Source organism: Gadus morhua, chromosome 16 (assembly GCF_902167405.1).
Source record: "Gadus morhua chromosome 16, gadMor3.0, whole genome shotgun sequence".
NCBI classification, from domain to species: domain Eukaryota; kingdom Metazoa; phylum Chordata; class Actinopteri; order Gadiformes; family Gadidae; genus Gadus; species Gadus morhua.
The window spans coordinates 250,813-262,944 of record NC_044063.1 but is presented as its reverse complement, the minus strand read 5'-3'; the positions used below and the strand labels follow the sequence as shown (position 1 = coordinate 262,944).

At 44.6% G+C, this 12,132-nt stretch overlaps 1 protein-coding gene across 5 annotated transcripts in view; it reads left to right on the top strand.

The window, feature by feature from the left end:
- LOC115528784 (galaxin) overlaps positions 1–12,132 on the top strand; it is a 36,691-nt gene that overhangs the window by 17,904 nt on the left and 6,655 nt on the right. The window contains exons 1-6 of one of the 5 annotated variants that reach the window (XM_030337093.1): positions 2,905–3,140; positions 3,415–3,457; positions 3,545–3,571; positions 6,068–6,286; positions 6,368–6,457; positions 11,420–11,626. In XM_030337093.1, coding sequence (XP_030192953.1) covers positions 3,424–3,457; positions 3,545–3,571; positions 6,068–6,286; positions 6,368–6,457; positions 11,420–11,626 — 577 coding nt within the window. In that variant the 5' untranslated portion in view covers positions 2,905–3,140; positions 3,415–3,423. Of the gene's footprint in view, positions 1–2,894; positions 3,162–3,414; positions 3,458–3,544; positions 3,572–6,067; positions 6,458–11,419; positions 11,627–12,132 lie in introns of those variants that run through there. The other 4 variants (XM_030337091.1, XM_030337089.1, XM_030337092.1 and 1 more) reach the window with 4 other exon arrangements.

Genomic DNA, 12,132 nt, shown 5'->3' with positions numbered 1-12,132 from the left:
ACAACTTAATCGAATGCCCATCCCTATTGGCCACCCAAAAATTCAACATGGCGGTCATTTTTTCAAGATGGCCGCTATTTCTGTCAAATGCTCATTATGTCAATTGTTCAAACAGTGATGTAGGTGGTATAACATTTTGTGAAAATCCTCTCTGAAGAATGTTTTTTGGAAAACGGTTCTTATTCCTCAAAAATTCAAGACGGCAAACATTGTTCAAGATTGCCGCCAATTTTCTTGAATCCTTACATCCATTTTTCAAATGGTGATGCTATCATCAAATTTGGTACAAATATTCTTCAAGGGACATTCTCATAGAAAAAGGAGTGTTTAACTAAAAAATTCAAGATGTCTACCATTTCCAAGATGGCCACCATTTCTGTCAGAGCTCCATTTAATGTGCTAAGGAAGGTTTTGTTTAAAAGAGTGAACGTCATTGCACAACCAGGGCACACTGGTGACCTCACGGCTGTGCTGTGGCACTCAGCATGGGGTTCAGTGTCAGCTGATCTAGTTTTACTTACACTGTAGTTCTTGACTAGTAGTAATAGTATAGCTACGTATAGTGTCCCAAATGCTGAGACACAACAGCCCCTCATCAATTAGCTAGTAATATATGTAGTTAGGTAACCGCACCTGAATTGATAGGTTGTGCCAGCGCGGGAGAGCCGAGCCAAGGGTAAGCGGGGCAATACATGAGTTGACGTTCAAGAAATTCAGCCTTGGTGCAGAATTACAGCCACTACGAGCCAGTCCCACAATGAGCTCTCCACATACGTAATGTTTTTAGAGGCGGGTCAAGGTGGAGGGTGGGGTGTAGTCCTGAGCAGCTTGCGGCCACGGTACCATGCGCTCTGTTTACAGTAGATGTATTGCAATAGCGAGGCGCATATAGCCTCGCGGTGGTGGTGGTGGTGCCTCTTGGTGGCGGTGGTGGTGGTGGTGGGGCCTCTTGGTGGTGGTGGTGGTGGTGGTGGTGCCTCTTGGTGGTGGTGGTGCCTCTTGGTGGTGGTGGTGCCTCTTGGTGGTGGTGGTGCCTCTTGGTGGTGGTGGTGCCTCTTGGCGGCGGCAGGCAGTGGGCAGCGGGGCTCCAGTGGGAAAAAATTGCAGGCAACAATCCCTTTCTCCTCCATGTCACGGTTCATTTACTTCAGGGAGGCAATGCCAAAGTTCCTTCCCCCCAATTCCTTCTCCACCATGGCTGAGATAACCCCCACTACGAGTCTCGTTGTGGAAATACCAGAGACGTCAGAGAACCCGACGTGTTTTGTGCCATAACACCAACAGCAGAACGGTTATCCAAATAACAAAGAAGTGTACAACACTTGCGTTAGAGTGGTTGTATTCTCACACACATACGCACACATACACACACATGTGGTGCTCGCACGGTCGTAGCTCATTGTCTCATTAGCGGGCCAAACTCTCTGGGCGGGAAGGCAGAGAAAGGGGAGGTAACTTGGCCCCTTATGACGACATATGGGGCCAAATTCGAAATTGGCGCGTCTGAGCTTTCATTTTTCAAGGGCGGAAGTGAAATTGTCATGATGCTATGGGACCTTTAACGTGATTTTTGAGGAACTCGGATTGAGAATGCGTGGGCTTGTGTGTGTGTTTCTAATCTCAACAGAACTGAATTATAAACACTGGATAATAGAGGCAGAGAGAGAGAGAGAGAGAGAGAGAGAGAGAGACAGAGACAGAGAGACAGAGACAGAGAGACAGAGACAGAGACAGAGACAGAGAGAGAGAGGGAGAGAGAGACAGAGACAGAGAGAGAGAGACAGAGACAGAGACAGAGACAGAGAGAGACAGAGAGAGAGAGAGAGAGAGAGAGAGAGAGAGAGAGAGAGAGAGACAGAGACAGAGAAACAGACAGACAGACAGACAGACAGACAGACAGACAGACAGACAGACAGACAGACAGACAGACAGACAGACAGACAGACAGGGAGGGAGACAGGGAGGGAGACAGACAGACAGACAGACAGACAGACAGACAGACAGACAGACAGACAGACAGACAGACAGACAGACAGACAGACAGACAGACAGACAGAGAGAGAGGGGAAAGTGGGAGCGCAGGGATGGAGGAATGAATCACAGTGGAAGAAAATGCCTTTGTCTTCCTTTACCCCTTCGCCGTCTAATGACGTGGCAGATGTGCTTTGTCTCTCTGCGGTTGCTTAGTCCCCCCAAACAAACACACAGACAGACACACACACACACACACAAAAACATACACACCAACACACTAGCACATAGACAAGCAGGCACACAGAGACACGTGTGTACTGTATTTCGCATTACATGTGCGTGCTTGTGTGTGTGTGGCAAGGCCTTCCTACTTAGCCACCATGGCCCCAAATTGAACCCCCCTAAATATAAAAGCAACTGTAAATGTAGACACAAACGTAACGGTTAATGTATACATAAACTCAAACACATGGAACATACAGACACAGCTTATGAGAACGCTAAACATTAAATAAACCCACACACTTGCATGAGTTAAACATTTTTTTTTATTACTTATCTATTATAACTTTATAATGCAAGGCATGCTTGCGGCTGGCAAGCAGTCCTTGCTTGCATGCTTGCCACTACTCTCTGGCTTGTGGTTTGAAGTTAACCAGGGGGTGGATAAACCTGTTTCAATTCATTCATTCGCATACTCTATAGGCCTGGGGGAGAAGGTCATAAACTGTTGAAAAAAAGCATTGTCACCAATCCATAGATATGGTCCTCCCAATGAGGCGGGACATGGGAAGCTGCCCATGCCATTGGATAAGGGCATAGGAAGCTGCTCATGTCATTGGATAAGGGGCGGCACAATTCGGGGCTGCAGACCTCATATCACGGTTGAACGGAGTGGAGACCTGCCTCTCTTTCAACTATGTTCATCCTGGGGGTATGTAAACACTAATATATTGCTACACACATGTTTAGAAACATGTGGACAGGCTGTTGTCATTCTCAGCTGTAATAATTAGCAACGGTTACCACAAGGCAGTGTTGGGGAGAGACCGCCAGCCCTCCACAGCGGACTGCGCCATCCGTTTCCTAAGTTAAGCCAACCGCCAAGAGGACTACTCATTCAGATGTTTCCAACCTTAGCATCATCATAAGGCGCCGGCAGGCGAGTGAGTGTTGACAACCTATGAGTAAGACTTTGAAATTGTTTTCCATGTTATTTAGATGACAAACTCTGACGATCCTAGCAGCCACATGCTATGCATATGCGCACCGAAGCATGCCAAGTGAGCAGCAGGCCATGGTAGAGCCGGCTCCCGTTATGATCACTGCTTCGCCGTCCACACCTGCATGGGGACGCACCCTGAGTGTTTGCTCTCTAATTTTATCCGTCAAAAGTTGTTGACAAAGCTGATTCTTTACCTCCTTCCGTCTTTCATACAGTACTCAGCCATGGCCCTTCAGGGAGTGATTCTCTATCTATTAGGTATGCTACCATCTAATGATATACCACTTTATTATTTAGCACTGTTGAAACTGCCTGCACCTTTATTGCATCTTTTCTTTGTTCCAGTCCTGTTTCCAGCTGCCCTCCTCATCGGTAAGTTGGCCTTTATATGGTATCCTCAGAGCGTATGACACCGGCTGATGGCTTCCACGAGGTGTGACGTGGTCTGCATCATCGCTACGAGCGCTAAGCTTTACCTTCTGCCTGCTGCCTGCTGCTTAAAGTGGAAATGAAGCACTGAGAACTGTGTCAATTTTTTGTTTGTTTTTTCATTTTTGGAAACACATGGATTTTCATCAATACTGAAATTCAAGTAGTTTCACCGTAAAATGACATGTTTATAACGACTTTCGCCTCTAGGGCGCAGCCATGTTTTAAAAACGCAGGCGCTACGTCATCAGAATGGTTGGCTCTTTAAAATAAACATGTCGGATATTGGAAGAAGAACAGGGGGGTCCTTTTGTATTGCCCCTGGCTGTTCAAACGAATTTTATCGGTTAAAGGAGAGCGGTGGAATAGTTCATTTCCATGTAATTCCCGTCAAGAAGCCTGAAGTGCTCCGAAGATGGTTAGCTGCATTGAAACGCCTCAGCCCCCCAATGGGACCAGGGCAGAGAGTATGTAGCGACCACTTTATAGAGGCTGATTACATCGAAGAGGGAGCTTTTTCTGAAGATGGGAGATTTGTTCGCCGTCCCACCAATCGCCTGAAGCCAGATGCTGTGCCAACTATTTTTAATTTTAGTGGATATAGTGCTGGAGACACGGACATACCCGTCAGATCGGACCCGGGCGCTGCTCTTATGCGCAGCGAAAGAGCGCAGAAACGTGCTTGCCAGGCAGAGGAACGAGAGGTACACTTAGCTTCTACTACTAGAGAAACAGATAAATTAGTACAAGTACACTCACTGTTTGAAGATTGTCTTGTTTGCAGACTAGCTCGCTCCATGCTCTTGATAATTTCTAATCCATCGCCAAAATAATCCATTGTTATCGGAAATAATCCATTTGCAAACACCGTCGGTTGCACTATTTTCGCATATTCACGTGCACACCCAAATGGCACGACAATTACTTGTATCATGAAATTAACGAACTGTAAGGCAGCGTGGAGCCCAGCTGCTGCACCCGTGTACTTTACTTTTCTTATCTTATTATATTATAATAATTATTATATATATATATATATATAAAAAATATAATAATGTAATAATATATAATGTGCAATATATATACATATCTTACACTGCATTACTACAGGTTCATTTCATGGCAGCAGACACTCTCCATGTCAGTGGACATAGGGACACAAACCCCACACAAGCACCACCGATTGTTTCCTGTGCGCTCAGATACATCTCTCTCTCCTTCATCTATTTCTCCTCCATAGTCAGGCTCTGTTGGGGGCACTAAAACTCCGACTTCTCTTACTGGCTCAAAAGCATAGGCAATTGGATGCCTGCCCTCATTGGTGGGTCTATCCAATTCGTCCATATCCATTTTGTTGAGGCAGTAAGCTACCTGTGAGGCTATGAGCCGCTATGTAAACAACATAGAATGTTAATACCAACCATTCTCGTGACGTCATCGTATTCTGAAAACAGAGATGGCGGCGCACAGGCTGAAAACATTGTAATTAATGCAACGTGTTTGTGCTTCATTCTGAATAACGGGACATATTTCCGACTTTATTTGTATTTATGGTATATTTAAATATTTAACTAGTGCTATAGACATGTTTTATTTGATTGCTTCCTTTCCACTTTCAGCTATCGTAAATAAAGAAATCCACCTTCACAGATCAGTTCAAATTATCCATTATAAATGTGTAATTATCAAGTCATAGTTAAAAGATAGATATACTTATGTAATACCAAGCATTGGAAATAAGGCAAACCTCTTAATGATGTGTAAAATATCCATAATAATGAATGATTAGTTAATAACCCAAAATGTTGAACATGTTCCTGCGTGCTGACATGATGCCCTCGTTGGCAAGAGCCCAGTGATCATTTGGCACAATGTCGAATAACACATCAGTTGCTCTTGACTAAAATGATAAGATAGTTATTCAAACATTGATTGGAGTGTTTCAAATGCTGTGCTTGTATTTTAAGAACGTTATTTCAGTGAGCAGTTAATGGTTCTAACAATAGGAGGAACCAAAAGGCAGAGCGAATGTTGAGAACCTTTGGTTACAAAAATTAACCCATTTTCTTTTCCCTCTTGAATCTCTGGATCAGCAATATATATAGAATGGATGTAATGCAAATTGAACATTTTAGTTAGGCATTTAAGTAGTGAAACCAAATCGATGTAGATAATCGATATTCAAAGCCATCACACAGTGGCTGCACCACCTGAGAGATCAAATCACTTAACAATGACAGGTAAAGATAATGTGATATAAAAACATTGTGTATAAAGCTTTGATTAAAGTCTACTCTGTAAGAGCATATCAATGACAACAGACCGGCCCTGCTTATGGACACTTTTGGTATGAGTCTTTCTTGAACGTCCTGTTTTGATGGCCCCTTGTTAATTCATATTCACTACTACTGCTCCTTCCCATGATATCAACTCTTGCAGAAGACTCGCCAAACAGCCATCCTTATGGCCCGCCCATAACTTGTGGACGAATTAGCAGTGAGAAACTGTTGCGCAAGAAATCCAGCAACAGTATTTGCTGTGGAGACGAACAGTACAGCCCTGACACCCACTGCTGCTGCTTGGACGGGGCGTTCCGTACCGAAGCCCGGGACTGCTCCCTCTGCTGTGAACAAGACAAGAACCAAGCAGCTCCCATAGGTGATCTCGCTCTGTTTGAATCTAATGTATCCAAAGATGACAGTCACAACATTGTGCGTCAACCGTGCCATCCTTCCACAGCCTGCTGTGGCCAACAGGCCTTCGACCCCAGCTCCGCCGTCTTCTGTGGACTGACGATCCTGGTCCACCCGCTCCGATGCTGTGGAGGAGGTAAGATGTGTGGCACCTTGTGTTTGAATTTGAATGAAATGTGAATGTTCAGGTGTTCAGGGCCGGCCTGTGCTCTGGGTTTTGTCTTCTGGTCGCCTCATTGCATCAATACATACAAGCTCTTCACTCGGTCGTTGCTTAAGGGGAAAACTATCTAGGGGGAAAAACTAACCACGGTATGCTTCCCCAACATACTGTCAGCAGCATCCTAATCTGCTCTGTTGGCTTTCCTTTTATGTATAATTTAACTAATGCACTATGTACAGCATTATGGGCTGTGCGAGCGCTGTCTTAAAGTGGCGATATTCTGCCACCAGGTGTGAGGCAAGCCTGGGGATCATTGAGCTGGAGTGCTGGGGCTTAAAAAGGCTGAGGCTGAAGCTAGGGAGGGGTGATTTTGGAGGGCTAGCACACTACGGACAGGATCTGTGTGGTTGTCTGGAGTTGCTGTACGGCTGACGGGAGAGAGACAGGTGGAAGCGTTGGATTGGTTGGACTATATCACAAAGGAGCTGGATGACCCTTTTCCCGTCCTGGTGGTTGAATTCACGCGGTAAATAAACAATCTCTTTGAACTGCTCTGTGTGTGGTGTCGTATTATCTGTCCAACTTGGTGGCGTGGAAACCCCCCTCCCACAGGCCCGCTACAGTATGTTTAAGGATATCCCGGTGTCGGAACATGAAACAAGGCACAACCTGACATGTGAATCATCATCTCCTGTGAATCATCTAAACTAATCATTAATTCCTGCCCTTTGGACTCTGTCACGTCTGAGCCCATTCATGTCCAACCGCTGTTCTGCCTGAACGCTTTAAAGATGGGCAGTACTTCTTAAAAAATTGCCTACAAAAATTGTAAAAATGCATAAGACATGTTCAGACAGATATTGTTGGCAAACATCAGTAGCCTCCCTAGTCGTACTGACTCCCTTCCTATTGCCTTAGTTGTAGTATCAAAGGGAGATCATGTCCATGTCTGTCTTGCACCCATTCCCAAGTGGCAGTGCTGGAATACGGGCCAGGGGACGGCTCATGGCGGTAATGCAACACCCGGAATGAAAGCCACCATAATATATGTGGACTGAGGGGAGATCTGTTATATCGGAGCCTGCCCAGGGTCCAGAAATGATTGAAAAAAACTGTATACAAATCTTGAATATTGTAAATCGAATTGCATTGAACTGACAAAAACAATGACTCATAATACAACCCTGCACTGTAAAAACGAAAACTCAAAATTGTTGATCTCATTATGATTGCTGAGTAAAATGAATATAAAACATTAAGTATTCATGTACAACTGTGCAATGCAATTTAGTCCAACCAACAATGTTGAGTTTTGGGTCAAGAGTTGGGCTCACTGTAGTCTCTTTGTTAGCAAGACACACGGGTTTAAGTCAGACTCTGTCTGAGGCTGGGCCAACTACGGTGCGCATGCGCATTTCGACACTACCCCCCGGGGAGTCTGGGTATTCGTGATGCCGGTTGGGAAAAAGGGGTTTATTGCCTTTTGTCAATTTGTTTCTGTTAGGTTAAGTTGGGTTAACGGGTTTGGGGTCTTTATTGTTTGTGTGTTGTTTATTGTGCGTAGTGTTGCCACCACCGTTACCGAGACTTGCGTGTCCGTTAGTTGGGTGTGCGGTGCGCTGTGTGTTGCGGATGTGTGTTAAATAATGGCAGCTCTCGGGGTCCTCCTCAAGATCCTGAGGGTGTATTTTCTTTAGTTTTTCTGTGGCTGCACGGATTTGTTCAATGTCCATTGATTTTGTTTTAGTGAGGAAACCAAATTTCTCCTCCACCTTTTTGTATTCGTCTTTGCGTCGTTTCAATTCTTGTGACAAGCAGTCACAGATGACATAATGTGTGTCAATCAGGAATGCTTCACGGCCTGAGTGCTGCACCTCTGGACCTGCAGACTCACCGAACATCGTCTTCTTTGGCTATCTGCTTTGTATCCCTCTGTTGCTGTGAGAGTTTTGGCCTCTGCTTCATAGACATTGAAATCATTTCTGGCCTGTCCTATGAACTCTATGAGTGAACTGTACAGAATAGGAACAGTACATACATCAATTTGTACCTGCTGCAATGCTTTGCTGGTTAAATTGATTCTTCTCAGCAGGTCATCCCACAGTACCGTCATAACTGCAGTTTCAAGGGTGTCCATCACTGTCCTTAATTGACTCATATTGAGCAGCTCTGTGGGTTCCATGGTTAATTTAGTTTCATTCAAAGCATCCTGAATAGCTTTGTAGCCAAATCTCAGAGCTTTTGTTGCATCAGCTCTCGCAGACCGCCTTGTGCTGGAAAGGCCCTTCAGTGTCAGACCTCGTCCACATTCTGTGAGGTGGGCTGTTAAAATCTCCCCCCGCCAAGTTGAAGCTGAGAAAATTTTAAAGATTTTGAATGAAGCCAGAAAAATGAAACTGCTTCTAGGCAACATTCTGCTGCACATGCACCAACTAAATTAAGAGAATGTGCAGAACATGGTACGAAGTCAGCATTAGGATTTATATTTTTTATTCTTGCCTGCAGTCCAGAATATTTCCCTGCCATATTACTTGCATTGTCGTAGCTCTGCCCACGACAGTCCATCAAATTAATGTCCAGTTCTTTTAACTCAGATTTGAGTGTTTCCTCCATGTGCTCTGCAGTATGACCATGTAGTGGTATGAACTCCAAAAATCTCTCGACAGGCTCCCCACTTTTCTTCAGGACATAGCGAATTATCAAAGCGAGCTGATCAACATGTGTGACATCAGGTGTTGAGTCCACAATGATGGAGAAATACTTGCCATCTTTAACTTCTTTTACAATGGCACGCAGAACCTTCTCAGCCATCAGCTGAATAAACTCATCACAAACTGTAGAGGACAGGTAACTGGTATTTCCCCTGCCCTTGTTTCCGTATCTGGCTAGATGTTCTGACAGTAGTGGATCAAAGCGACTAATTAACTCCAAGCATCCCAAAAAGTTCCCATTGTGGGGTGATCCTACTAACTCATCGTCCCCACGGAAGGGCAGTCCTCGCGAAGAAAGAAACTGAATAGTTGCCACTATACGTTTCAAAATGTTGAGCCAGTATGCCCTCTCAGACTCCTGTTGCTGTACTATGTTTGAATCTATGCATGCATTTTTATTTCCAAGTGATGATAGACTTAGCACAGCAGTGCGATGATCCATACAATTCTCATGTTCATGCAAGCGATTAGCACAGTTTTTCCAGTCATTAAATCCAGTGACAAATTGATTGTCTCTTATACTGAACAATTTGCAGCAGTAACAGAATAACAGCAGTAATCATCGCACTCCTTTAGACCAAAATACAGGGTTTCTCCATTTAGCTTTTTTCTAAAGAAATGTTCCTTAGTTAAGCTTCGGTTAATGTCTCCATATTTCCTCTTTGATGCAGAGAAATCTCCAATATTTTGACAGGGATGGTTTCGTGCAAAGTACTCACGCATCCTGTCGTCAATTTGGTCCCACTTTGCAGGATCAGATGGATAGCTTGTCAATACCCTTACCGGGTCTAGAGGCTCCGTCAAAATGATATTGGGCTCACTTTTTCTGGCCGGCTGCTGTTCTTCCATCATTTTGTCATTCTTTGACGGCGCTGATGTTGACGGCGCCACAGCGTCTTCCGCGGCGTCTTCGGGCCGCGTCTCCGGGCCTGGCTCCGGGCCTGGCTCCGGGCCTGGCTCCGTGCCTGGCTCCGGGCCTGGCTCCGGTCCTGGCTGCGGGCCTGGCTGCGGGCCTGGCTCGGCCTCTGGCTGCGGGCCTGGCTCGGCCTCTGGCTCTGCTGACACGAGCAGGTTCACAGCTGTCGGACGGCTGCCCGACAGAAACTTCTGTAAAGCCCCCCGCTGTTTCTTCTTTTGTTCCTCTTCATTTTTTTCTTTTTACGTTTTGCCGCGCCCGAAAGCATCTTGAATGTTAGCCTACTCAAGAAACGACCTGCCTGCTAGCTTTATTGTTCCGCTTAGTCTTGACCCGCTGACCTCCCCTCGGACTTAACTGATTGGCGTTAATGTGACGTAACGTTAAGATAAACAACGTCACTATGTTTAGTTAATTAATATATATTGATATATTATCACTGAAATAAATAGTAGGTAGGACATTTGTATTGGCTATTTCATTTCTTTTTTTTTTTTTTTTGTACTTCTGTCTGGCCCCCCCCCCCCGCCAATCAGGCCCTAGGCACGTGCCTAGTTTGCCTTTGGGTTAATCCGGCTTATACCAACTAAGATTTTTATATTTTACAAAACTCAAAAAAATAAGTCAGGGGTGTTAACTTAATATTTCAAATTAAGGTTAATATTATTTAAAAAAAAACACATTTCAAACAATGCAAAACAAGTTTTAAGTTCACTTTATTAAAATTAATTATTGGAAACTTCCATTTTACATTTCTGAATACCAGACAGCAATAGAACAAGCAACATGTAGCTAGTTCAGCAGCAGAGAATCGCGGCAACACTACGCACAATAGACAACACACAAACAAAAAAGACCCCAAACCCGTTAACCCCACTTAACCTAACAGAAACAAATTGACAAAAGGCAATAAACCCCTTTTTCCCAACCGGCATCACGAATACCCAGACTCCCCGGGGGGTAGGAGTCGCCACAATATTAACCATCTGCAAAAAAAAAAGAAACCCTGTATTTTCCAAAGTGTCGAAATGCGCATGTGCACCGTAGTTGGCCCAGCCTCAGACAGAGTCTGACTTAAACCTCTGTGTCTTGCTAACAAAGATACTACAGTGAGCCCAACTCTTGACCCAAAACTCAACATTGTTGGTTGAACTAAATTGCATTGCACAGTTGACATGAATACTTAATGTTTTATATTCATTTTACTCAGAAATCATAATGAGACCAACAATTTTAAGTTTTCGTTTTTACAGTGCAGTCAGTTGCTGAATCCAGGAATAGATCTCATTGAACCTTGTGTTTCATCAGGGGCCTACCACACCAACACCCAGCTGTGCTGTGGACCCCTGGGCAGAGAGAAGATCCTCTCCAAGAAACACGAGGAGAACATTTGCTGTGGAGACGCCCAGTACAACAATGGGACCCACGAGTGCTTGGGAGACCCTCGTAGAGTCAAGGAGCGCCCAGTGTCCCCTGGGACGTGCTCAGACCGGGCGTCCATCCCCAGGCCAGCAGGTCCGTCTCCTCCTCACTATTGCACGTGGACATGAAGCAGCTCAGTTAAGAGCTGGTTCCCTAACCCTCTCTGCCTCGGATATACACAGACCCACGTTCTCTGCTATCTGTGAACATCTCTGGTTCCATCAGACAACATGGACGCTTGTGTTTTCAGCCGTCTATACAAGGGGTGTCCAAACATTTTTCAAAGGGGGTCATATTTGAAAAATGTAAATACCTCGAGGGCCGAATGGCTCTCCCGTCATATCTTTGGATATAACCCTAAAGTCACATACAAATTAATTGCATTTCATCATTTTTATTTAACGATTTGCAATAGTCTGCAATAGACTTCAATTTGACAATAACAAATTCTAGAAGAAAAAAAGGCTCTTTCACAACTTGTATATCACACAACACAAGGAACAAGCATTGAGGAATAGCTGTCCAAGTTAATTTGAGATGACATGTATGATTGCATGACTACTTTTTGACCATACCAAATTCACATAAACTGTAGTACA